The following is a 26,828-nucleotide window of genomic DNA, read 5'->3' as shown; positions in this document are numbered from 1 at the left end:
TGAGTAACAATTTGTCCTCATATAACATTCTATGCTGGTTGAGATGTCGGGCATAGAGATAAGTCAAAACTGTTTCTCATATTGTTAAATTAAGATATGAGTAGCCACACGAAAAAAAAGTAGTTTCCCTTTCAAACCTGACGGTCTATGGGGCAAGTGAAGTAGAGTTCACTTGTTTCTGTGACCTCGGCATATGAAGAGATAGTGTGGTCAGCACTATGCCCAGTCGCCCTTATTTTCCCTAACATGAGTTATGTGCCCATCAGAGTTGGGTGGTCTCAGGGTCGGTCTACTGACTTGAACCCGGATTCGAACTCGAGACATACGGGTTAGCAGCCCAGCTCTCTACTGCTAGACCACTCCGCCCCATGCCACACGAAAATGACTATAAATAATATGCTACATATTTTTAAAGCATTTGCGGTATAGTCATGACAATATGTTAGCCAGCCTTAAGGCTTGGTTACATGAGAAACAAACTTTGTCTCCTTAATGCTGTTTTATAGTGTCTTTGTAGAGGTAGACTATAGTGTCTTTGTAGAGGTAGACACCACAGGAATACCAGACGTTGATAAATATATGTAACTGATACACAAAATAAAGAAAAGCATACTCTTGGAAACTAGCAATCCATTGGGCAGAGGAAGTAGAGTTCATGTTTCTTGACCTCGGTATATGAAGGGAAGGTGTTGTCAGTACTTTGCCCAGCCGCCTTTCACTAACAGGCGTTTGATACCCATGAGAGCTGGGTAGACTCAGGGACGTTCTACTTACTTGGGCTCGAATTCGAACTCGAGACTTGGCAGCCTAGCGCTCTACCGCTTAAGTCACCCCGTATTAATCTTTGATCAGGGTCTTTGAAGCAGTATTTATAATACCTTTCATAGTATTAATCATTGGTATATACGTGGCATTAAAACAAAACAGCATCAAAATAAATAAATGGGGCTATTGTTTAAAATATTTTTTGTAATGTATGTTTGATTATTATAATGCTATTATGATATTGTTATTATTGTTAGCCTATTTTATACATGTCTTTTATGTTCAAAATTTAAATAATTATTGCAACTGGTATTGCTAATTTCTAGGATGCATGTAAAAAAAATTGAATTAAAACGTTTTAATAACAAGTTTTAGTTTTCTCCTTCTTAGTACATAATTAAATAAAAGCTTGTAATTAAAACGTTTTTATGCAATTTTTTAAAGTACTTTTATTTTAAAATTTACAACAGAGTTGCATGACTAAAAACTATTTTGCACCAAATGAACATGAAAATGCCCGTATAATAGTCCGGAAAGAGTAGTAGGTCAGCCTACTAATTTCAGAAAATGTTTATTTAATTCATACAAAATTAATTAGGCATCAAATTAAGTCAAATGTAATTGCATTTTCTTCAAGTCTTGACTCACGTGCGGAATTTCAGATAAATTGGTTGGCTAGAAGCAGTGGCGTAGCGAGGTCGGGTGTCACCCGGTGCGGCACTTAATGGTGTCACCCCCCAGAGGCCTAGCGAACCTTTCCGGGGACAAACTTTCAAGTTTTTGATTTGCACCCCCCTTAAACTTTCGATTTGCACCCCCCATCAAGTTTTCGATTTGCACCCCCCCCCCCTCAAACTTTCGATTTGCACCCCCCCTCAAGTTTTTCTCTATATATTTTGCTATTTTTTGCCTTGGTGTCACCCCAAAATTGGTGTCACCCGGTGCGGTCCGCACCCCCCGCCCCCCCCCCCCTCGCTACGTCACTGTTAGTAGGCCTACTTTACTTTTATAATATAAAAATTATAAATTATATAATAATTAATTAATAATAGACCAAATTATACTAGTTCTATATCTAATACTTATTTATAGTATATTTATAGGCCTACAGTTACTTAGCTAGCTACTTGCATCTCTATAAGATCTAACGAGCTAGTTAGTATTCATTAAATATTAAGTTTATATAAATTAGAATATATTTTCTAGTATTTTTATATTAATTCTTAAAGCCGTAGTATGGCGTGGATTGTGTAGTGTGTAGACTCCGTAGAGCAGTACTAATAAAAATTATGAAACTTGCGTTAAAGACATTTTAAATAAACCGGGAGTGATCTCCCCTAAACTTTCTCGAATATTCTTATATGAAACAACATGGCCTCCCACGCCCGGGATCAGAGGCGTAGCGACCCTTCCCAGCGCCCGGAGACAAACTTTCGATTTGCACCCCACACCCTCGAACTTTTCATTTGCACCCACCCTCAAACTTTCGATTTGCACCCCCCCCCCTCGAACTTTTCATTTGCACCCCCTTCAAACTTTCGATTTGCACCCCACCCCCTCGAAGTTTTCATTTGCACCCCCCCTCAAACTTTTGATGTGCACCCCCCCCCCCCCTCGAACTTTTCATTTACACCCCCCTCAAACTTTCAATTTGGCCCCCCCCCCCCCCTAAGGTAGGCGCCCGCGGACATATGTCCCCCCCCATCGCTACGCCTCTGCCCAGGAGAATTGTACTGATCCCTGTAAAAATTCAAGTGCCCCACCCCCGGCAAAACGTCTGAAAGAAACACTGTCCGCGTGAGTGAGATTTATCGTCCAAAAGTAGAAAACGGCTCTATATTATAGAAGTAGGCTCTTCCTTTAGTCTGTATGATCTACAAATGCGACCAGTGTTTCATTTTTCTCCCCGAGAGGGGTGCTTGAAATATTCGGGGTAGGGGGTGGACTACATTTTCTGGGAGGGGTCGGACCCTGGTATAAGATTATGTTTTCTTTATAAATTGTATTTTGTTGAAGGGGACGCGCTTCGGGGAGGGTGGTAGGGGGAGGGGGACACGCCCCTCAGAGTCGCCTAAAAGAAACTCTAAGTGCAACTTTTGTCAGGTTTGATCTTATGTTAGAGGTTTAGGGGTATGGCTACGACTATAATTAGTATCAATGTGCAGTAACTACAGGTAGATCAAACGTTAATCCGATTAAAATGCCGATTCGGAAAAAAATTCATTTTCAATGACGTTTTTTGCTTCCGGCTAAATTTTAAGTTGAGATTGTGAATTTTGGTTTTGGTTTAGAGAAAAAGACAACACTATCAACCTAGCGTAGCTATAAAAATGAATGTGTTTAAAATTAATAATATAAATAAAACAAATCATAAAAATAGAACGCAAGAAAAGAATTACACAAATCAAGCTTACGTGTTCATATACTTTTAACCAGCTTCCCTTATATCACATTTTTCATTTCACAATTTTTGGCGTGGGTCACTATATTATCTATTGGATACTTTTAATAATATTTAGGAAGCGACCCACGCTTTTCTTTATAGTTATATACAAAATATAGGTAAAACGCTTTCAGGTAAATGCAATTAAAATCAGTGTAATATTTTCAGAATTTATTCCAAAATAACGTAAAACACGTGCGCTAGAATGAATAACTCAATGCAGCTACCATTTGTAGTATTTATATAATAAAATTATTAAGGCAGTATTCTTACTTTACAGGAACAGTTGTCGAGGGTGATAATATTGACACTCCACCTGGGTCGTCAGCTGTGTATCCCAATATGCCCAACAATGCATCCACAGTGGTAGAATCAACTGAGGCTACTTTTGACACTCCACCTGGGTCGTCAGCTGTGTATCCCAATGTGCCCAACAATGCATCCACAGTGGTAGAATCAACTGAGGCTACTTTTGACACTCCACCTGGGTCGTCAGCTGTGTATCCCAATGTGCCCAACAATGCATCCACAGTGGTAGAATCAACTGAGGCTACTTTTGACACTCCACCTGGGTCGTCAGCTGTGTATCCCAATGTGCCCAACAATGCATCTACATTAGTAGAATCAACTGAGGCTACTTTTGACACTCCACCTGGGTCGTCAGCTGTGTATCCCAATGTGCCCAACAATGCATCCAGAGTGGTAGAATCAACCGATGCTACTAATATCACTGCAAATGAAACCTCAGCTATGTATCCCACTTCGCCAACCATGGTAAAATCAAAAGAGGGTACTACTATTACTCTACCAGAGTCGACACTTGTAAAACCCAATCCGCCTACCATGGTAGAATCAACTGAGGCTACTTATGACACTCCACCTGGGTCGTCAGCTGTGTATCCCAATGTGCCCAACAATGCATCTACATTTGTAGAATCAACTGAGGTTACTTATGACACTCCACCTGGGTCGTCACCTGTGTATCCCAATGATGTGCCCAACAATGCATCCACAGTGGTAGAATCAACTGAGGCTACTTTTGACACTCCACCTGGGTCGTCAGCTGTGTATCCCACTTCGCCCACAATGGTAGAATCAACAGAGGGTACTACTATTACTCCACTTGAGTCGACACTTGTTAAGCTCGATTCGGTCTCCATGGTAGAATCAACTGGGGGAACTAACACTAGTGAAAACGCATCCTCAGCTGTGTATCCCACTGCACCCACCATGGTAGAATCAACTTATGTTTCTAATACCACTCAACCTGGGTCGCCAGCTGTTTATCCTACCATGGTAGATTCAACTTTGGGCACTTCTACTACCCCACCTGAGTCGACACTTGTAAAACCCAATGCGGTCTCCATGGGAGAATCAAATCTGGCTGCTCACACCACTCCACCTTGGACGTCAACTGTAGCACCCATTGTTCAATCAACTCTGAGTACTTATGGCTTTCCCACTGTGTCGTCACTTGTAACCCCCATTGCGGCCACCACTTCAGATTCAACTCAGAATCCTGCTTTCCCTCCAAGGAGTTTTACTTTTGTAAATAATCGACCAGGAAGTACGTTGAAAAATACCTCAAGTGATACAAATGCTTTGAGAAAAAAAATCGATTTTATCAACAGCCCCTCAAATCAACCAAGCTTAAAAAAAGAAAATAAGAAATACCATGCAGAAGATGATGACACGACTCATGTTTTTAAAGATGAAGCAAAGAATAACACTAATCATGATTCGATGTCTGTGAAAAAGAATGACACATATTCATATGATTTCGGTAATAACAGTACCGAGGAACGTTCCAACAAGTCTACTATCACTCCTATTTATGGAGTTACTAAGCCTGACGGTACGATGGCTAATTCACCCCTAAATGGAGCCACTAACTCAAACTGGATTTCAGGTTATAAAATTATACATTTTTAATAGTTGATAATTCTGGTCTTTGAATGCAGATAAAAAAAAACTTAATCTATAAGCATTTTACAGAGCGCTATAACTCTTAATATAGGCTTTTATTTTTTAATGTAAAAATGTACTTGAAATATTTTCACCCCACCATTGTAACTTAATCGAGGGTACGATGGGTAAAAACCTTTTGATAATTCTCACTCAAAAAGGAAACATCTAAATAGCTTTTGTCTTTTCATTATTTCTTTCCAGATCTCTTCATTGCTCAGGCAGTGATTAGCTTCGTTGTGTACGTCATCCTGATGGTACTCTTGGCGATTTTGGTTGGAAGACGTCGTAAAGCAAGGGTCCACAGGCGTAATTTAGGATTGGAACTGGACAATGTTGCCTAAACCATGAGTGCTGCATATGAAAAAAGGAAAACAAAACAAGTGTTAAATAATTAAGTGAGATTTCTTGGATGCCTTACAAGTCGTTAAATTAGTTAACACTTTATTTTTTTTTCAATTTTCTTTTTGACTATAAAACAAGAACAGCATTGTGTGGTGTTTTAATAATGTTTACCCAAAAACGTTTTTGTAGATATTTTAAAGTAATTTAAAAGCCTAAAAAGTTCTTTTTTTCAGAATGTATCTTTTTATTTTTTATAGAATAATTTGTTCAAAAATGTTTTTTTAAAAGAAACATGACAATTGTACATTTATAAATATAAGGGTTAAACTGCAAATATTATAAAATTTCATTCTTTTTTCTTTTTACATTATTTGAAATGACATAATTTTATTTAAGTTTTTGTTTTACTGTATATAATGCTTTATACATACTGCAGTTTTAACTTTTTAATTTTTAATTTAGGTTGTAATTTAAATGTAGAAGAGATGTTAAAATATTTGTTTAAATTTTTTTTTCGGTTCTTTTGTTTGATACAAAGACTCTAAATGGGATTAAAACTTATTTGTCCAGGCAGTTTAACAAACAATGATTATAATTATACAAATAGCACTATTTTAAAAATGCATTTTTGTTTTTAATATTTCTTTTAATTTTACTAAAATTGTTAAAAAAGGAAAAAGTTATTAAATAACATAGTATTTTTTTTTATTTTACAAATTAGTTTTCAAAAATAAATGTTATGTCTTTTTTAACAAACTTCTTTGTAACTAAAATATACGTTGTTTATAATTGTTTCCGTAAACTTTACAGATTAAAAAAAATTGTGTAAATTAAGGTTGATTAAATAAAACTTCTCTCAAAGCAATGTGCTGTTGTTTTTCTGGATGGATCTTTTTATGTTTATATAATAATGTGAGCAATGATTTTTTTCCCTAAAAAATTGTAGAAAAATAAACTACAGCAGGCTTTTACATATAAATTTTACAAAACATTTTTTCAAGAATAATAAAACATTGTAAATTTTTTAAATGCAAAGAGTAGTTTGCTAATATTTGAAATTTGCTTCTTTTCTTTTTACATTATGTCTTTTTTTGTCTTCATATAAAAGTATGTTAAACAGTTTTTTATAGATATTTTATAAGAAAATATAGTTCAGTAAATGCAAACTAAAGGAAATAGTATTTAAAGTTTTGTTACTTGGATCATTTCTAATATTAATATCATTTTATTATTTTTATAAAATTTAACTTTATTTATAGCTTATACTTTAATTTTAACGGTAAGGTGATTTTTACATTATAAAATCAATCAGGTTATTATATTGTTGATAGTTTAAAGCAAAACATACATTGTATAAGAATGTTACTAAATGTGTGTTTATTTCCTATATTAAAAATGCTTTTAAATACAGCTGAGTACATATTTTAATATAATTAAACAAATACTCTACACTTCTGAAAATAAAAACGAAAATTTAATAGATATTAAATGCTGACGCTGAAAATGTGAAATGACATACTTTTATTTAAATTTATATTTTACTGTATATAATGCTTTATACATATAGCAATTTTTACTTTTTAATTTTTTAAACATAATTTATATTTTAATTCAAAAGTACAAAAAGATGGTGAAAATATTTGTTTGAAATTTTTCTTCAAGTCTTTTGTTTGATACAAAGACTCTAAAAAGGATTAAAACTTATTTGTCCAAGTAGTTTATCAACATTGATTATAATAATGTAGATAGTACAATTTTTTAAATGTATTTTTCTTTTTACTTTAAAAATTTATTTTTATTTTACTTCAATTATTAAAAAAAGGAAAAAGTTATTAAATAACATAGTAATTTCAACTTAAAAGTTTAAATACTTTATATTGGAAACAAACTAAGATGAAACAAAATAAAAATAATAACAATTTTTTTTTTAAATTTTACATTTTGGTTTTTAAAAGATATATTTTGGCTTATTTAATTAAAAAATGTAAAACAAATTTGTAATTACAATATACGTTGTTTACATTGGTTTCAGTACATTTTACTACTTAAAAAAACTCAATTTATTGTTAATTAAACTTGATTAAAAACACTTTTCCCATAACAATTTGTTGTTTTTACTTTTTAAAAATTTTGCTTTTATGTTATTTACAACGGTCTGCAATTTCTGGCAAAGCTTTTCAGATCAAGCATTTTTTAGGATTATGGTGATGCAGCATTTTTCTCTAGCCGTTAATCTCCTCTACAAAATTGCTTCTTTAATGTATTTTAGGCCCGAAAAACAGGGCTATGAATTATTAACTGAAGAAGATCTTTTCGGAAGCACACAATATGCAACACATCCGAAAGGCTATACATTAAAAAAATTCAAGGTAATTATCCATGTTTCCTCAAGGAACATATATTTACCAGTTAATTAACTAACCGTAGATGTTAAGCCGGCATTAGGGATATTTACTTTTCATTAAAGACTGATTTGCTTTTAAGCCTCAATTTCATATTTTAGAGAAAGTACGTATGGTGGAACTACCCATTCCGCTAGACCCTGCGACAAGGGGAGGATGCGGAGCGGTTGTCGACCTTTTAGGACAACTGGATTCAAATACAATGACGATCCAATATGAATCACTGAACAGGGCCGCATTGGTTCATTTAATCTATATATATATATATATATATATATATATATATATATATATATATATATTTAAAGCAATGTATGTGTGTCTGTGTGTTTGTCTTTTATGCATTACTATACGTCTTATCACATCGCCGTGAAACTTTGGGAAGTTGTTGAGAATGTTCCTGGGGGGGGGGGGGGGGGGGTTCTGCGAAAAAAATGTAATATCATGCGTTGTTGTTATTGTAATTAGAAGCATCACCACTAATTGATTTCTGTTTAATAATGGTTTGTTGACTAGATTGTAGTGTTGTAGCTTTGTTAAATTTGTCTTGTGTCAACTTACCCAATCTCACCCTACCCACCTTTAATGATATAGATGGCATATTTTAACGTTCGTGGCGTTGTAGGTGGGTTGAATGTAATATATTTTTTATTTATACAGCTTGTACTACTTGTAATTGTATTTTCTTTATTAATACCAAATGTAATTTTTTCTTTTTAACAGCAAAAAAAAAAAACAAAAAAAAAAAAAAACTTAACAATTTTAGCACACTTATATCACAATTGCAACTAAATCAGTCCAGAGAAAATAGTATAAATTTGTTTTACACAATCTGCAATGGACAAAACTAGAATATACTTCAAATTTTGTTGATATTTAACATGTAGTCCGGCCAAAGCAGGTGTTTCGGGTTCTTTCATTTCTTTGCGAAATATGGTCGTAACGCCACCTATCTTTATATCCTTTGTACACCTCCACCAGGTTATTTGTCAAAACTTATCAAACCGCCCCCTCCTCCCCCGCATTTTTTTTCCGGACCCCATATGATATGTATAATATAAAAATATATATTATATATACATACATATATTATATATTATATATGTATATAATATTTTTTTATATATTAGTAAACTGTCTCACTAAATTTTTAATTAAACCACTTAAGCTATTTCACAGCAAAGTTTATCCATCATGAGACATCAAACCACACAAACTCATTTTTTTTGGTCAGAAATAATCAAGGTTTATAATATGTCATTTATGTTCGCCGAAGCCGAAAATTATGAATAGTGTAGGCCTACCTTCTAATCTAGCAACTCGATAAGAAGATTATGAAACAAGGAAACTTTTGAAATAATTTTCGTGTTCGTTTTATTCATAGATTTTTTTTTTTTTTGCATTTATGTTATTAATTTTGGATTAATTTGTTTTCATTATTTAGGTATTCCTCATGATGCTTTATTTTCAGAATATTTACCGGAAGAAATTTCTTTTTAATTTGCTTCCCCCCCCCAGCCGTATTGCGGGGTCTCCGCCCCTGCAATTATTTTCAATTTTGAAAAACTACAGGGCCAGCGCTACCTATTTGGCGAACTAGACCCTTGCCTAGGGCGCTTTCCAAAGGGAATCGCCAAAATGTGTAATCGCCTTTATTAATAACTACCTTTTAATTATATAATTATATTAAATAACTATAGAAAGTGTACTATATTGTAGGGGAAATAGAACTCGGCCTTGGCAATGGTTAAAAAAATACAATTATAAAAACGATTTTAAATATATAAATAAATGTAACGACAATTTTCGAGCCCCCTATTTGGTCCCCACAACACGCCCCATCTGCCACAGTACACTTTGAAGAATCGGTGAAACAGTAACGTGTCCCCTATTCGTCCATTCAAGGGGTGCAACGATTCTCAGAAGTCAATAAAGATTTGAAGCTTTGCCTAAATTTTACATATTTATACTAAAAAGTTACACACACACACACACACACACACACACATATATATATATATATATATATATATATATATATATATATATATATACATATATATATATATATATATATATATATATATATATATATATATATATATATATATATATAATCTAAAAAATATTTAAAAAATCATGAGAAACTTAAAAAAAAATGGTTCGGTATCACCCGGTGCGTTTAGTGAGTGTCACCCTCACCCCGTCTAACAATTTTGCATTTTCGGCGGTAGTGTAACCCCTCTCCATAATATTTAATTTTTTTAACTGAATAAAAATAGTTTTGACAGTGAATTTTACGAGTTTTTGTCATGGTATCACGCTTAAATTGTGAGGCCCCTGCCCTGTGACGCTACTGTGTTTAAGTTAAATTGTTAATTTGTTTTTATATAAAAGTGATATATAATCAATGGTATTTTACGTTTCGAGGTACTACATAATAATGCCGTATATATACACAATTAGGACGTATAAAATACACGATTTACAGATTGACTTAGGGGCCGATAATAATTTTTGCATAGGGGCCAGAAAATCCTAGCTACGCCACTGTATATAGACCCCTACTAAGTAAATATTAAGACTAACTATTTACTACACGACTAGTCTAAAACTACCTATACGAGCTACACATTTACGATATGAAATATGGGTCAAAATTATTGAATGTATCTATTATTACCAGACACCTTATTCATTGATATTAACGTAAATAGAGTATAAACTCTAGTATAGCAATGCTAGATTAGTAAAACTATACATAGTCTAGATCCACCTACTATACTAGTAGACCTACTTTATTTCTATACTGTAAGTTAATTCGTATTACTATACTTAGATACTATTAGGCTACTAACTAATATTATTAATTATATTAGATCTAGATTCTAGTACTTTAAGTATTATTATAATCATTATATATTAGACCAACTTATACATACTTTATACTTATAGTATAAAATTACTTAGCTAACTACTTGATTCTGTTTAAGATCAAAGATCTAGTTAGTATTAAATTTTGTTTATATAAATTAGAATAGATCTAGTGTATATATATATATATATATATATATATATATATATATATATATATATATATATATATATATATACAATAAATAATTAAATAACAGTAGCATGGCGTAGAGCAGGCCAAAAAAATTATGAAACTTGCGTTGAAAACATTTTTTTTAAATAGGTAACAATTAATAAGAATAATGTTAGATCTTAATAATCTGAGCATAACAGTAATAGAAAAATAAGCCAGCTATAATGAAAAGGGATACAAACGAATTTTTAAAGCCTGACTCGAACTGAAAATATTCCCCTGCTTGACATTTAGTTTATTTTTTATTTGTCCGTATTTATCATGGATAACAAATGTTATGACTTTCATCCTTTCACTCTCCCTGGCAACTTTAGGTTTATTAAATATTTAAATTGATATAATAGTTCAAAATTATTTTCAACGGCTTATGTTCAATACAAATATATATGAAAATGAGTGTAATCGATGGTTCCCAAACGGCTCTAACTTTAAAAATGTAGCTATAATTTATCGCTTTCCACATTAAAAAAAATTAAACTTAGTATGATTACATAGGCTTTTCCTACCTATTATATAAAAGATTGTTATTAAAAATTCTAAGAATTGTTTTTACAATTCATTCTTGCACTGGTTAATATTTGCAGATGCACAACTTTGCAAACCTGCCTTACATCGGGTTTTTACCCCCACAAGACTTTGAACGACCCAAGACGCACCGTGCACAAACATGGTGTATAGTGCGTTGCCTTTTTTGAGAAGTGTGTGGAACTTTCATAAATTGGTAGATCTAGATTCTATTTCTAACTGAGAAAGGAGAGCGTCTTTAAAAATAAAATGAGTAAGTTGTAAATTGGCGCTCGAAATTTATTTACGAGGCTTAATTAGCGTTTTATTAATTTATTAAACTTTGGCTAATTACTTTATGATATGATAAAAATACATTCAATAAAATGATGCAACAAAATGTTACTAATGTAAGCCGAAGGTACCCATTACTGCCAATACAACTTTAACAGATCGTTTTAGAACGGTTTATCCCCTTAACGCCGACTGTCGCGTTTTCGCGACATACCGATTTAGCGCATAGCAGCCTACTTACATTGATTATTATTACTAAATAGGTGATCCGTTTTTGCTACAAAAAAAACTAATAGCTTTATTATTCTATCTTTTATGTATACAAACAGTATAAATCACATATGAGAATAATTTTGGAAGGTATCTGCTGATTACGGTTTGTCGCGTTTTCGCGACATCCGGCAATAAGACATAATATGGTTCTTGGGTGCCAAGCAGGTATAACAAAATACGATTAGTCGCCAAGCTGTAATTCATTCCAGTATGATTATAAATAAGTAAAGGATTTACAATGTAGTCTTCGCCTATATATAAATGTGCACTTTAGAACGTTACGGTCCATGTGGTAGGTGAAGTAGAGTTCATCTGTTTCATCGACATTGGCATATGGAGAGAGAGAGAGAGAGAGAGAGAGAGAGAGCGATGCTGGAATAATGTGATCATGTTGCTGGGTACAATATAACGAATTTAGCTTTGAAATAGCATTGTAAAATATTAGGAGAACATAAAAAATAGATGGACAACTGGAAGTGAGGTGGTGGACTACTATCCTAGATACAACAAAAGAAAGGTCTTCACAGTGACCTTGATAATAATAACACTGAGCATAGACCTACACCTCGTAATAAATACAGTAAGGGTGAATACTGACAAAAATACACTTTGCAGTGCTATTGAATACCCACATTAGTGGCATTATCCTGGTATTTAGTACCGACAGCAGTGTTATTGAGTACCCACATCTTCAGCACTGAGTACCAACATCAATGAGACTGAGCAACCATAGTTTGAGCACTAAGCACTCACAGCAGTGATACTGAGTAACCATTGCTAAGGCTGAGTAACCACAGCAACGTTATCGATTATCAACAGCTCCAAGGTTGAGTACCCACAGCAGTTACACCAAGAACAGACTGCAATAACACTGAGTACCCACAGGTTCAACTGTTAGTACCCACAGCTTCAGCACTCAGTACACATGGCTTCAACACTCAGTACCCACTGTTTCAGCACTAAGTACTTATACCAGTGGCAATACGTAGCTACAGCACTGTCATTGGTAATCCATAGCAGAAGCATTTGAGCACAACAGCCGTAGCACGAAGAACCGAAATCGGAAACATAGGGTACCATAAACAATAGCAGTGAGTACCCACACCGGTGGCACTGAGTACCCACAGCAGTGACACTAAGTACCCACAGCAGCTGCATTGAGCATGGACGAATATACAACGGCTGAACACTGTCATTTAGGACAGTATTTGTTCACGTGCTTTGTGTGTATAGCAAATATAGGTCAAATGAGAAATATGCGTCTTTATTAGTTGACCTTGAATAGGAGTTTACGAAAATGACGTAACCGGAGACAACTAAGGCTCTACACATTTAAAGAAGTCCTTTCATATGTAGTGAAAGCTAGGCTTCACAATACCCATTCATAATAGTTAGTCAGTGAGCAGGTGCAGCAGAGTTATGTAACTCTATGCCTGAGCAAATAAACTATAGTTTTCATGAATTTTGCAAGTGAGTCTACATCTCCTGGCATGTCCGTATGTTTAGTTTGTGATATTCAGTGGCGTTGCCAGGATCGCCTCAAAGGATGGGGGGGGGGGGTTCCAATTTTTACCCGGGGACAAACTTTCGATTTGCAACCCCCCCTCTCAAACTTTCGCTTTGCAACCCCCTCAGACTTTTTGATTTGCAACCCCCCCCCCCCTCAAACTTTCGTTTTGCACTCCCACCCCTCAAACTTTCGATTTGCACCCCCTCATACTTGATATATATACCGAGGGGTCTATGGGAGTTATGACCCCCCCCCCCTAACCCCCCCTGCCTACGCCACTGGTGATATTCTATTGTTAATGCGTGGATACGTAGAGAAACACATGTCAGTAAAAATAGTAAATGACCCGGACTCAAAAAAATTTAAGTTACTGTTTAGTCCGTAAGTGCCGGATGTCGCGTTTTTGCGACATACCGTAATTAGCATAAAAAATAAGTCCAAATTTAAAACAACTATATACCTCAAATTCAGTGTCAGTATGATGAGAGAAAATAAGCACAAATAATTTTTTACACGCTTAGAACATAATTCAGGCATTAAGGGGTTATTAGTGTCGCGTCCTAAACTCTTACAATTAATTAACTGAACTAAACCATAACTCCAAACTATGATCATAAATTTAATATCTGTAGGAAACAGCCCATCGTCGACAATGAGTGGGCATATGTTAGACAAATGCAATTTTATATGAACATGTAATATTCCCACGTATTTCTCTTTTCAATAGCAAGCTTTCTGCTGTTTCTGTTGAAAGTCTTTGTATCTTTCAACTGTTGTATACAGACATCTAAAGGTAAGAAAACTTGGACAGTTAATTTTTTAAAATTTAGTTTTGAGCAGTAAAAAAAAACATTAAACCCCCCCTCCCCCCAAAAAGAAACAAAAAAACAAACAAACTACTAACTAGTCCTGTTTTGTACAAATACTTTAAAAATGCTAATCGTCCAGTGTTTCTTCCAGACTTTTTTCTCCGATGGGGGGGGGGGGCACTTGAAATTTTCAGGGGGGGGGGGCGGTAGACTTTCTTCGGGGGGCGGTCACTGTTAAAAGTATATATTTTCTATATAAATTATATAAATTTCATTTCGTTCGGGGAGGGGGGGGGGGGCGGTAAAAAAATTTCAATGGCAAAGCCCCCCCCCCCCCCCCGCCCACCCGAAGAGATGCCTGGAAGAAACTCTGTAATCGTCTGTTGCAAGTATCATGGCAACAACCGCTACTTTAACAGCTTCTACTGTTAAAACGATCATTCTTGCCAATGCAATTGTCACAAAATCTTTTGTTAAACCTGATAATGCTACAACAGCTATTGTTACAGCTTCCACTGCTGCCATTTAACAGCTATAATTTTTACTACTACCACTGTTAAAACGGCTTCTGTAACAGCTACCATAGTTACATTACCTCTGTCAGAGTTTCTTCCAGTTCGCCCCCCCGAAAAAATTTTACCGCCCCCCCCCCCCCGAACGAAATGAAATTTATATAATTTATATAGAAAATATATACTTTTAACAGTGTCCGTACCCCCGAAGAAAGTCTACCGCCCCCCCCCCCCCCCCCGAAAATTTCAAGTGCCCCCCCGGAGAAAAAAGTCTGGAAGAAACACTGACCTCTGTTACAACTGTCTACCAGTTTTATAAATGATATTATTAGAACTACCACTATAACTGCTGCTACTGTCACATCTCTTAGTGTAGCGAATTCTATTGCTACAACTACCACTATTACAGCTGCCATTGCTACAACCACCACTGTTATAACTGCTACTTTTACAACTTCCAATGTTACAACTGTTATTATTGCAACTGCTTTTGTTATAATCTCCAGTATTGTTATTACAGCATGTTTACTAGCATCTTGATAAGTGTTAATTTTGATACTGTAAAACTTCGAATTGTTTACTATTATAGACATAAAAATAGACACACTTATTTGTGTCTCTAGTTGTGTGTACTGAAATAGTGTACTTTGTAATATGCACTTTATGGTATATTCTTTGTCGTGAATTGTTAATGTAGTGAATTTAATGGCGATTTATAGTTTTTTCTTAACCGAATGAATTCATTTATATACTTAAGGTTGTACATCAGGTTTTTTTTTGCTCTAGTACATTTTAAATATCTAAAACAGCGCTAAATTTAGAAAAAAGACCAGGAAAATTAATCCTTTTCTTGACCTAGGGTCATACCACATAAGCGCAGTTGGCTTACGCTCTAGTTACTTTCTTGTATACAAAGTAAGACAAATTATTGTAATCGTGCAAAAAATCGAAATCAAGTTTTTAACAAATCTGGAACTTTTATACCTCACTGTGCCGGCAAAACTCAATTTTTTCAAATTATATTTTTAAGTAGAAAAGAATCGCGTGGCAAAAAATAATCACGCTCCCAAATGAAGATCAAATAATATGTGTATAATTGTGCGCAAAATGTGTATTATTTAAAGAAAACCTTGATTAATTAAAAAAAAAAGTTAAATAACCATCTAATGAAGTAACCTTGTCTTCAAGTCTAGAAATTCATTAAATTTTGAAATTAATCATTTCGGTCAAAGTGCTCAAAATTCTGCTCATAAGTTTTTGACCATAACGTATACTAGATTATTATTAAATCTTTAATGGTTTTTGAAGAAATCAAAATAGCATAAAGTACTACTTCCGGTCACAGGAAATAACTCAAAATTTGATAGAAACTAGAGAACTAGATCTTATGCATGGCATTTCTTCTACCTCGCTGAAACAGTTAGCAAGTTATTGGCTATTAAAAACCAATTACCAAAAATCGTTCAAAAGTTGATTCAGAACTACACATTTGATATGATCATATACATACAATTTCATAACTAAAACGGAACTCAAGTTATCGTATTTACAGACATGCACTGGCATACACACACACACACAGACAAAATTGCAAAACCAGTTTTTCCGACTCAAGGGTGGGGTGGAAGGGGGGGGGGGGAGGGGAGAGGTAAAGGGTTAACCATCAAGATTTGTGAAAATCGATTTCAATATTTTGCACTTACAATCCTACTTCTATACTTCGTATAAGCGTAAGTAAATACATGAATATATATCCCTCTCTCTCTCTTTCTCTTTCTCTTTCTCTTTCTCTTTCTCTTTCTCTCTCTCTCTCTCTATATATATATATATACATATATATATATATATATATATATATATATATATATATATATATATATATATATATATATATATATATATATATATATATATATATATATATATATATATATATATATATCAAAGGTTAGTGTATTCGCTAACAGAAAATGTGTAGGCCTATATACTACGCTGTTTGAAAATATATAACTTCTAGCTTGACATCTCTAATTTGACAGCTATCAGCTCGTCTTTGGGAACCAAGTTTTACTTCGTTGTACCGAATGACATAGAAAATACTTTAGCGGACCAGCAACTTTTAGTATATTTATTTACGCTGTCCACAAAGGATGTTGACGTAAGTGATATTGTTAAATGGTAATTTATAAAAGCAGGTCATTGCTGCATCAAACAAATATTATAAACACAAGTTTAATAAAGATATCTATAATATAAGGCTGTTGGTAGTGTGTCAGACAGTCATCGGTATAGATTTTGGAGCTATAAAAGTAAAGTGCTTCTACATAGCATAGCTTAGTCTTATTAAATTGATAGAGTACGGTTTGTTTATATAACAACTTAAATTTATTTTATAGTTGCTACAGGTTTTACTTTTTTGCATAACGTGAAGAAAATTTTAAATACACCACATTGCTAAAAATATTAAACGGATCAGTGTCAAATAATATTTTCGCTTAGATTCCTAGAAGAAAGTGGATACATTTAAATAAAAGTAATTAAATAATTAATTAAAATCTTTTAATACTTATGCCAGCGGAGGTAATTTAAAAATAAAATCAACTCATGCTAATAAAAATAAACCGGGAGTGATCTCCCCTAAACTTTCTCGAATTTTCTTATATAAAATAAAAAAACAACTGGGGATGGGAACTCGGGATATAGACATGATTATTAATCCATTTTAAATACTTCAACTTTTAAAAATAGAATAAAATCTCGTAGAAAAAATAACTGCACACCAAGAGAACGCCAAATTAAATGTGCATAATAGTGCGCAATATTATTAGTACTTTATAAATTTACATTAGTTTTTTGAGAAATCGGAACAAGCGTCAATTACTACTTCCGGTCAACGGAAATAACTCAAAATTTGACAGAAGGCAGAAAATTAGATCTTTTACTTACTTGTGAAATTTCATTTATCTATCTGAAATTGTACTCAAGTTATAGGCTTTTGAAAAATTCAAAGCAAAAAAAGTACCACTTCCGGTTATTGGAAACCGCTCAAAAGCTAATACGGATCTACGATTTTGATAAAATACTTATATATGAAATTTCATCAACCTAGCTGTAACGGTACTCAAGTTATCGTGTTTACACAACACACACACAGACATACGGACATAATTGCAAAGTGCAGTTTTTACGACTCGATAACGCATAAAACGCCTCGGGTATGCAGCTAGTTTTTATATACAAGAACAATATAGATAGCAACAATTCTACAACAGTACAGACAATTCCGCAAATAAAAAAAAATCTAGCTTTCAACTGCCCTTCCGAAGCTTTCCTCAGTATGGTCATTGTTGGTTTCGTTACGTAAGCCTGGTATTTGACGTAGGGCGAACAAAGAGGTGGAAAGAGAACCATGAGCGAATTGGGTCCGATGTATTAATAACAGGGGCGTTGCGAGGGGGGGCGGGGGGGGGGGTGCGGACCGCACCGGGTGACACCATTTAGGGGGGTGACACCAAGGCAAAAAATAGCAAAATATATAGAGAAAAACTCGAGGGGGGGTGCAAATCGAAAACTTGAGGGGGGGGGGGGGGTGCAAATCGAAAATTTGAAAGTTTGTCCCTGGGAAGGGTCACTATGCCTCTGGGGGGGGGGTGACACCATTAAGTGCCGCACCGGGTGACACCCGACCTCGCTACGCCACTGATTAATAAGGCTAGGTTTCGTAAGGGGCAGATGACAAAAGGTTAATTTCTTCATTCAAAATTGAAAAATGCGACACCTGCCAAACATATTTAAACTACATTTTCACAATATTTTTGGTAAGGACATAAAGCATCTTCTCCTTTAAGACATTTCTCTTCAAACAAAGCAAGCGGCAACCTTGCTGCGTATGTGTGTTCACATAGTCCTTACATCCAAACATGAGCTAACCCTTTGATCTAGAAACTTCCACCTGATGGGGTAGTATTGTCTCATGTTCGGCAAGCCCACATATATTGTCTATCGAAACTTCGTTTTTATCTCACGAATATTATATTTCTAATTCTAATTTTAATAGGTTTAATGTAATTGACAAACCTATGAGACAAACTTTTTTTTTTTACAGTTATTATGTGTTAGAAAATAAAGAATATAAAAACAAAATGAAAATCAATTTTTTAAACGTTAAAATCGATTAAAATCATATTAAATATTATAAAATTTTTACTGTGATATATTTTGTCTGAGATATTTTTTCCGAGCTTATTTGTCCTGAGATCATATGGAATCATATATATAGTTATATATATATATATATATATATATGCCTATATATATATATATATATATATATATATATATATATATATATATATATATATATATATATATATATAGGAAAAGGTTCCTGACCTCGGACATTGACCGGCCAGTACGCGGAAATCCGAATGTGAAGATCATGAGCAGATTTTGGGTGCTTAAATACGGTTGTGATAATGAAATGAGGTCTTTATTGATTATAAGTACATTCAAGCATACAATAGCACTTATACACACTCACGCATACACTCAAACACACACTCTCACACACAAAACTCACACAGACTTATACCTCAAACTCACACACATGTATACAAAGACGCTCATACACAGAAACCTATACGCACTCACACATACACTCACATACACTCGCACTCATACAACACTCATACACACATACTCTCACCTTCACTCTCGCACAAACTCTCACACACGCTCTCTCATACATTCTCGAACACACTCTCATACATTCATAAACACACACTCTCTCTCTCTCTCTCACACACACTCTCATAAATATAAATTTAAATACACTCTCACATAAAATTACTCACACACACACTCATACACCTACACTCATACTTATTCACATACACACTTACACACAAACTCACACACGCTCACGCTATCATATACATATCCACTCATAAACACACATGTGGCTCCTGTGGTTCATCTAACAAAATAGCATCCAATGTGGCAATGTCTATTGAAAGTTACATCTTGTTGTACGTAGATGCTAACGCCGACTGCTTTAAGTTTTGTTCGTTAATGATTATCTCGCCTTCTCAACATAGGGGGCTTTAGTTATTAAAGGCAATACTTTTATTAAAAAGATTGCAGATTTCAACACTATTTTAGAAAATTAATTATTCACCTTACGTTTAAGTACAAAGAAAATAATGGAACAACTAAGCTTTAGATGGAACAGAATGCGGAAGATAACACAACTAACGTTTATTTAGGTTGATCTGACGAGTCCATGGTTTAATGGGGAACAGTTGAATATACATCAAGTTTTACGTAGACTTCAAGTTCATTCGATAGAGATACCCACTACACACATGTAAGTATTCAATTGACACGCCCACTACACATATGTAAGTATTCAATTGACATGCCCACTACACATATGTAAGTATTCAATTGACATGCCCACTACACATATGTAAGTATTCAATTGACATGCCCACTACACATATATACGTATTCAATTGACACGCCCTCTAAACATATATACGTATTTTTATAAAAATGCCTTCGAAACGGTTCCATGACAAATGATATCAGGACAAACGATCTCAGACAAAATATCTCACGGATAAATGATCTCAGGACAAATGATATCATGGGCAAATGATCTCAGACAAAATATCTCACGGATAAATGATCTCAGGACAAATGATATCATGGGCAAATGATCTCAGACAAAATATCTCAGACAAAATATCTCACGGATAAATGATCTCAGGACAAATGATCTCACGGACAAAAGATACCAGGACTAAATATATCAGGACAAATGATATCATGGGCAAATGATCTCAGACAAAATATCTCAGACAAAATATCTCAGACAAAATATCTCAAGGACAAATGATCTCACGGACAAAAGATACCAGGACTAAAAAGTGTATTTGATGGTTTTAGTTGATCTGAACATTTTTTTTATTGACTGTCATATGTTTTTGTTTACTGTGTTTATTGTTTATAGTCCTATGTAGTAACTAGCTACATACCCGTGCTCCGCCAAGGTAAATCTTTTTTAAATGTACCAACTTGGGAACAGAACAAAACAAACAAAAACACAACACAAACAACAAAACACAACACAACAACAACACAACCACAATCACATCCACAACACAACCACAACACAACCACAACACAACCACAACACAACCACAACACAACTACAACACAACTACAACATTAGAATCACCACCGAACAACACGCTTTCCTAGGCGTCCGCGTCCAAAGAGAGCCTTTCCAGCATAAAAAACAAACAAAACAACCACAACACAACCACAACAAGAGCCTTTCCAGCCTTCTCTATACTATAGTTCTAAAATTTCACCATCTGTTAACACCGAAAGACAAAAACAAAAAATAGTGATTTTAAGAGATCATAGACTAATTAGAAAATATTATAAATACCCTCACATTTTTCTATTTTACTTATGAACCTTAACATATAATAATCAATGCGGTTGTAATAAAAAAAATCAACTTAAATTATTGAGAGTGAGTTGAATATTAAAAACACGTTTTCCCAGGCTTTCGCGCCCACAGAGAGCCTTTCCAGCATTCTCTAAAAGTCTAATTTCACCATCTGTTTTAATAGCACCGAAAAACAAAAAACAAAAAATAGTTATGGTTGTGTTGATGATGCAATAAAATAATAGTTTTACTTTACGTACCTGAAGCACCATTCACATTTTTGAAAAATATTTCACGTATTTTGAAAATTATTATTGTATAGCTACCATTACTTTATTTGTTTTATTCATCATCATTGAATATACCTTTCAGGCTAAAGAACAGAGTTTGTTTTAATATTTATTTTTCAAATCAAATGCTATTGCAAAGATCAAGTTTAATAAATCTTTTGATGCTTTGTTAAGTTTAACAAATTCATTGTATTCACAATTATTATGCGTAAATGGTAAACAAAACCATTGACAGTCAATAGAAAAAAATGTTCATATCAACTAAAATCTTTAAATACACTTTTAAAATTTCGCTGTGAGATATTTTGTCTGAGGTATTTTGTCTGAGATCATTTGTCATGATATATTTTGTCCTGGTATCTTTTGTCCGTGAGATCATTTGTCCTTTAGAACCTTTTATCCAGAGATAATTTGTCCTGAGGTAATTTGTCCGTGAGATATTTTGTCTGAGATCATTTGTCCTGAGATCATTTGTCCTGTCACCCTTCGACAATTACGTAAGTATTCAATTGACTTGGCCACTACATAAATTTAAGTATTCAATTGACATACCCACTACACTTATGTAATAAATGAAGAGGCAATAATTTTATACATATGTATATTATTGTTTGACTAGAGCAACCCAACAAATAGGGACACAGCACAGCTACAAAATTGTTGGTGCAAGGAAATTTGGCGTCATCGTTTTCGAGGTCGTTACAAGAGCGTCAGCCGATTCTTTCACGCTGGTGCCAGTCGAAGGCTGGGGAAAAAAATATGTTGCATGGGCAATGAAGTACAAAAACAGTAGTTTATTTATAACTGCTTAACATTATAGTGTCGTTACCTCACATCATTTTGTCGCTAGCTCACTTCATTGTGTCGCTGCTTTACATCATAGTGACGCTACCACAAATCATTTTGTCGCTAGCTCACTTCATTGTGTCGCTACTTTACATCATTGTGTCGCTACTTTACATCATTGTGTCGCTACTTTACATCATTGTATCGCTACCTCACTGCATTGTGTCGCTACCTTACATCATTATGACGCTACCTCACTTTATTATGTCGTTACCTCTCATCATTTTGTCGCTATCTCAAATCAATGTGTCGCTACCTCACATCATTGTGTCGCTACCTCACTTTACTATGTCGTTACCTCACATCATTGTGTCGCTACTTTACAGCATTACGTCGCTACTTTACAGCATTGTGTCGCTACTTTACATAATTGTGTCGCTACTTTACATAATTGTGTCGCTACCTCACATCATTGTGTCGCTACTTTACATCATTGTGTCGCTGTCTCACTTTTTATGTCGTTACCTCCCTGCATTGTGTCGCTACTTTACATCATTGTGTCGCTACCTCACTGCATTGTGTCGCTACCTCACATCATTTTGACGCTACCTCACTTTATTATGTCGTTACCTCTCATCATTTTGTCGCTATCTCAAATCAATGTGTCGCTACCTCACATCATTGTGTCGCTACCTCACTTTACTATGTCGTTACCTCACATCATTGTGTCGCTACTTTACAGCATTACGTCGCTACTTTACAGCATTGTATCGCTACTTTACATAATTGTGTCGCTACTTTACATAATTGTGTCGCTACCTCACATCATTGTGTCGCTACCTCACTTTATTATGTCGTTACCTCACAGCAATGTGTCGCTACTTTACATCATTGTGTCGCTGTCTCACTTTTTATGTCGTTACCTCCCTGCATTGTGTCGCTACTTTACATCATTGTGTCGCTACCTCACTGCATTGTGTCGCTACCTCACATCATTGTGACGCTACCTCACTTTATTATGTCGTTACCTCTCATCATTTTGTCGCTATCTCAAATCAATGTGTCGCTACCTCACATAATTGTGTCGCTACCTCACTTTACTATGTCGTTACCTCACATCATTGTGTCGCTACTTTACAGCATTACGTCGCTACTTTACAGCTTTGTGTCGCTACTTTACATAATTGTGTCGCTACTTTACATAATTGTGTCGCTACTTTACAGCATTACGTCGCTACTTTACAGCATTGTCTCGCTACTTTACATAATTGTGTCGCTACTTTACATAATTGTGTCGCTACTCTACATAATTGTGTCGCTACTTTACATAATTGTGTCGCTACTTTACAGCATTGTGTCGCTACTTTACATAATTGTGTCGCTACTTTACATAATTGTGTCGCTACTTTACATAATTGTGTCGCTACTGTACATAATTGTGTCGCTACTTTACATAATTGTGTCGCTACTTTACATAATTGTGTCGCTACTTTACATAATTGTGTCGCTGCCTCACATACCACGCATTATTGTGTACCTACCTCCCCAACATTACTTCAACGTGTAGCTACATAACACCATTGTTTATTGTTTAGGTATTTCAGTCATCTCATCACTGTTACGCTCACAACTCCCTCACACTATTGTCTAATTACTTCACAACACTTGCATAGCTACCTTACATCACATTGTAACCATCACACATTGCTGAAACTATTTTGTATTATTATTTATTTAACATTATTATTATTTTTTGTAGCTCTTTCTCCCCCCCCCCCCCAGAGGCGTAGCGACCCTTCCCGGCGCCCGGGGACATACTTTCAATTTCACGCCCCCTTGGGAGCAAATTTTCGATTTGCACCCCCCCCCCCTCGAACTTTTCATTTGCACCCCCCCCCCCCTCAAACTTTTCATTTGCACCCCCCCCCTCAAACTTTCAATTTGGCGCCCCCCCTAAGGTCGGCGCCCGGGGACATATGTCCCCCCCGCCCCCCCTAGCTACGCTACTGCCCCCCCCCCCCTCCCTCCACACGCACACACACAACTGAATGTCTAGATCACACAATGATATATTTCTCTGCTAGGTTAAGGCCGAGTGTTCAAGTAGTCACCGATGTCGTGAACATTGTTGAAATCCACTTAAAAATAATTGGTGCAAGTTTTAACTACCTTGGAGTAAGATACCGCAATGGTGATGTCCTTACAACTAATCTGAGAGGGTAAGTCTTGTGTCTGTTTATAAGATCATATAGTAAAAATGGGACTGAAGCATATACTGTCGATAAACTGAAAAAAAATTATCTGAACTGTGTATTTAAATAATGAGTTCGCTAATTTCACAACAAGCTGTTTATGCATTAATCGAGTATTTGATTTCTCAGTAGCCCCTTCCAACACTGTTTCCTGATATGATATGCCAAATTTCATCTCCGTCGGTCAAGTATTATGCAAATTATGACATGTGTACAAATATTTACAACGTGTCACAATTGAGTAAAATGTCAGTAACCATTTATGTTCTGGAATGCAACGTACTCAGAGGCGTAGCGACCCTTCCCGGCGCCCGGGAACAAACTTTTCGATTTGCACCCCCCCCCCCCCCGCCCTCGAGATTTCGATTTGCACCCCCCTCAAACTTTCGATTTGCACCCCCCTCAACCTCTCAATTTATTTTTCCAACCTATTTTGGCGCCCCCTATGGTCGTCGCCCGGGGACATATGTCCCCCCGCCCCCCCCCCCCCCCCTACGCTACTGTACGTACTAAGTATGAGAATGAGACGTTATATTCGATGAATAAACTATTCATAAGCTATGTAGAAAATTATTAAATAAATGTTTTAAATTTTCAAATATTTTCATCAAAATGAGGTTAACAGTTTTTTTAACTCCAATCTGAAGGTTTAAAACGCACTTCAACAAATAAACAAAACTTGGTGCGTAAATTAAAGAAAAGAGATGCCGGAAAAAGATTATTGCAAAATAATTTTAAATTCGTGTTTCTACTTAGAAATACTTTTTAGTTAAAATACATGTGTACAAAAATGACCAACGTGTCGTAAGGGGCTATGCATTCATTTGTTAATTATAATTACGGATAGATTTCCCAGAAATTCTGGGCACTTCAAGACGTGGCAGTGGTACGAACTTATCCACAAGTCTAATCTCGCGACCAGAACCACGGGATTAAATATATATATATATATAAAGCAAACCTTTATTGTCTTTTATAGCATCTAAAATCAGTAATAGATCTCAATAGCGAACAAAGCTTTGATTGACTAAAGCAAGTTTTTTTATTTTTCTTATTTTGTGTTTTTGTCATTATAAAGGTTTTAATATTTGTATTTTCATTTTTAGTTATTTGTTGTAAAAAATGTTGACGCCACAAAGTCTACGAATTCCATCTATAAAAGACAAATATCTCACTTCTGAGACATAGTCGACACTCATGCAAAAAGCGCTCAGCCGTGAAAAAAACGGGTTAGATAGACCGACGGCCAACTGACAGAGTAATTATCTAATATATAAATTTCACTTCTGTTTTTTTTTTAAAGTTTAATTTATGTCCTTTCCACACAGTTCGAGCCAGGAGCATTCTGTGTGGATAGGTTGCATGTCAAAATACTTGAATTATATAGTAAGACATGAAATTTTTACATTAAAAGAGAAATCATTTTCTTTTTCTTGACTTTTCTTGACTTGGTCCACTTTTTACGTTTGAGTAATTTCCGATGGGTAGTGGTTGAATTACGTTGGTGATTGTGATTAGGTCGTTCAGAAATAGGTGAGTTGATGTTTGGGTGTAGTTCGATGGTTTCGTGACCGAGCACCTACCTAAAAATTCAAAGTAGAAAAAGTACCACTTCCGGTTATCGGAAATCGCTGAAAAGTTGATCTACGTTTTTGATAAAATACATATATATGAAATTTCATCAACCTAGCTGTAACGGTACTCAAGTTATCGTGTTTACACACGGACACACACACACACAGACACACAGACATACGGACAAGATTGCAAAATTATGTTTTTCCGTATCAGTGAGATGTAAATCGTCGAGATTTGCAAAAATCTCGATTTTTTTTGCACGATTACAAGACTTTCTCTATACTTCGTATATACGAGAAAGTAAAAATAATATGATTTGAAACTAGGAAAAAAATGTCCCAGTATCATAAAAAGATCAAGCAACAGCAAAACAATTAGGCAATTATACTTTATTTTAGAAAATTAACCATTTTAACATAGGGAAACATTTTTTTGCACGATTACAAGACTTTCTCTATACTTCGTATATACGAGAAAGTAAAAATAATATGATTTGAAACTAGGAAAAAAATGTCCCAGTATCATAAAAAG

The 26,828-nt window shown here is 34.9% G+C and overlaps 2 protein-coding genes across 2 annotated transcripts in view; both read left to right on the top strand.

The window, feature by feature from the left end:
- LOC131932885 (mucin-12-like) overlaps positions 1 to 5,771 on the top strand; it is a 5,904-nt gene extending 133 nt beyond the window's left edge. Inside the window, exons 2-3 of the mRNA XM_059289789.1 lie at positions 3,489 to 5,117; positions 5,378 to 5,771. Of these exons, the coding sequence (XP_059145772.1) occupies positions 3,489 to 5,117; positions 5,378 to 5,517 (1,769 nt within the window). The 3' untranslated portion in view covers positions 5,518 to 5,771. The remainder of the gene's footprint in view (positions 1 to 3,488; positions 5,118 to 5,377) is intronic.
- Positions 5,772 to 14,344: 8,573 nt separating this feature from the next.
- The window catches only part of LOC131932884 (uncharacterized), a 38,830-nt gene continuing 26,346 nt past the window's right edge, over positions 14,345 to 26,828 (top strand). The window contains exons 1-5 of the mRNA XM_059289788.1: positions 14,345 to 14,403; positions 16,971 to 17,089; positions 20,196 to 20,296; positions 22,301 to 22,459; positions 24,552 to 24,686. Coding sequence (XP_059145771.1) covers positions 22,455 to 22,459; positions 24,552 to 24,686 — 140 coding nt within the window. The 5' untranslated portion in view covers positions 14,345 to 14,403; positions 16,971 to 17,089; positions 20,196 to 20,296; positions 22,301 to 22,454. The remainder of the gene's footprint in view (positions 14,404 to 16,970; positions 17,090 to 20,195; positions 20,297 to 22,300; positions 22,460 to 24,551; positions 24,687 to 26,828) is intronic.

The sequence above is a fragment of the Physella acuta genome, unplaced genomic scaffold (genome assembly GCF_028476545.2).
Source record: "Physella acuta isolate Inbredline_101_S28 unplaced genomic scaffold, ASM2847654v3 ptg002305l, whole genome shotgun sequence".
NCBI lineage: Eukaryota > Metazoa > Mollusca > Gastropoda > Physidae > Physella > Physella acuta.
The sequence above is the reverse complement of the archived record's forward strand: the minus strand, read 5'-3'. Positions and strand labels throughout refer to the sequence as shown.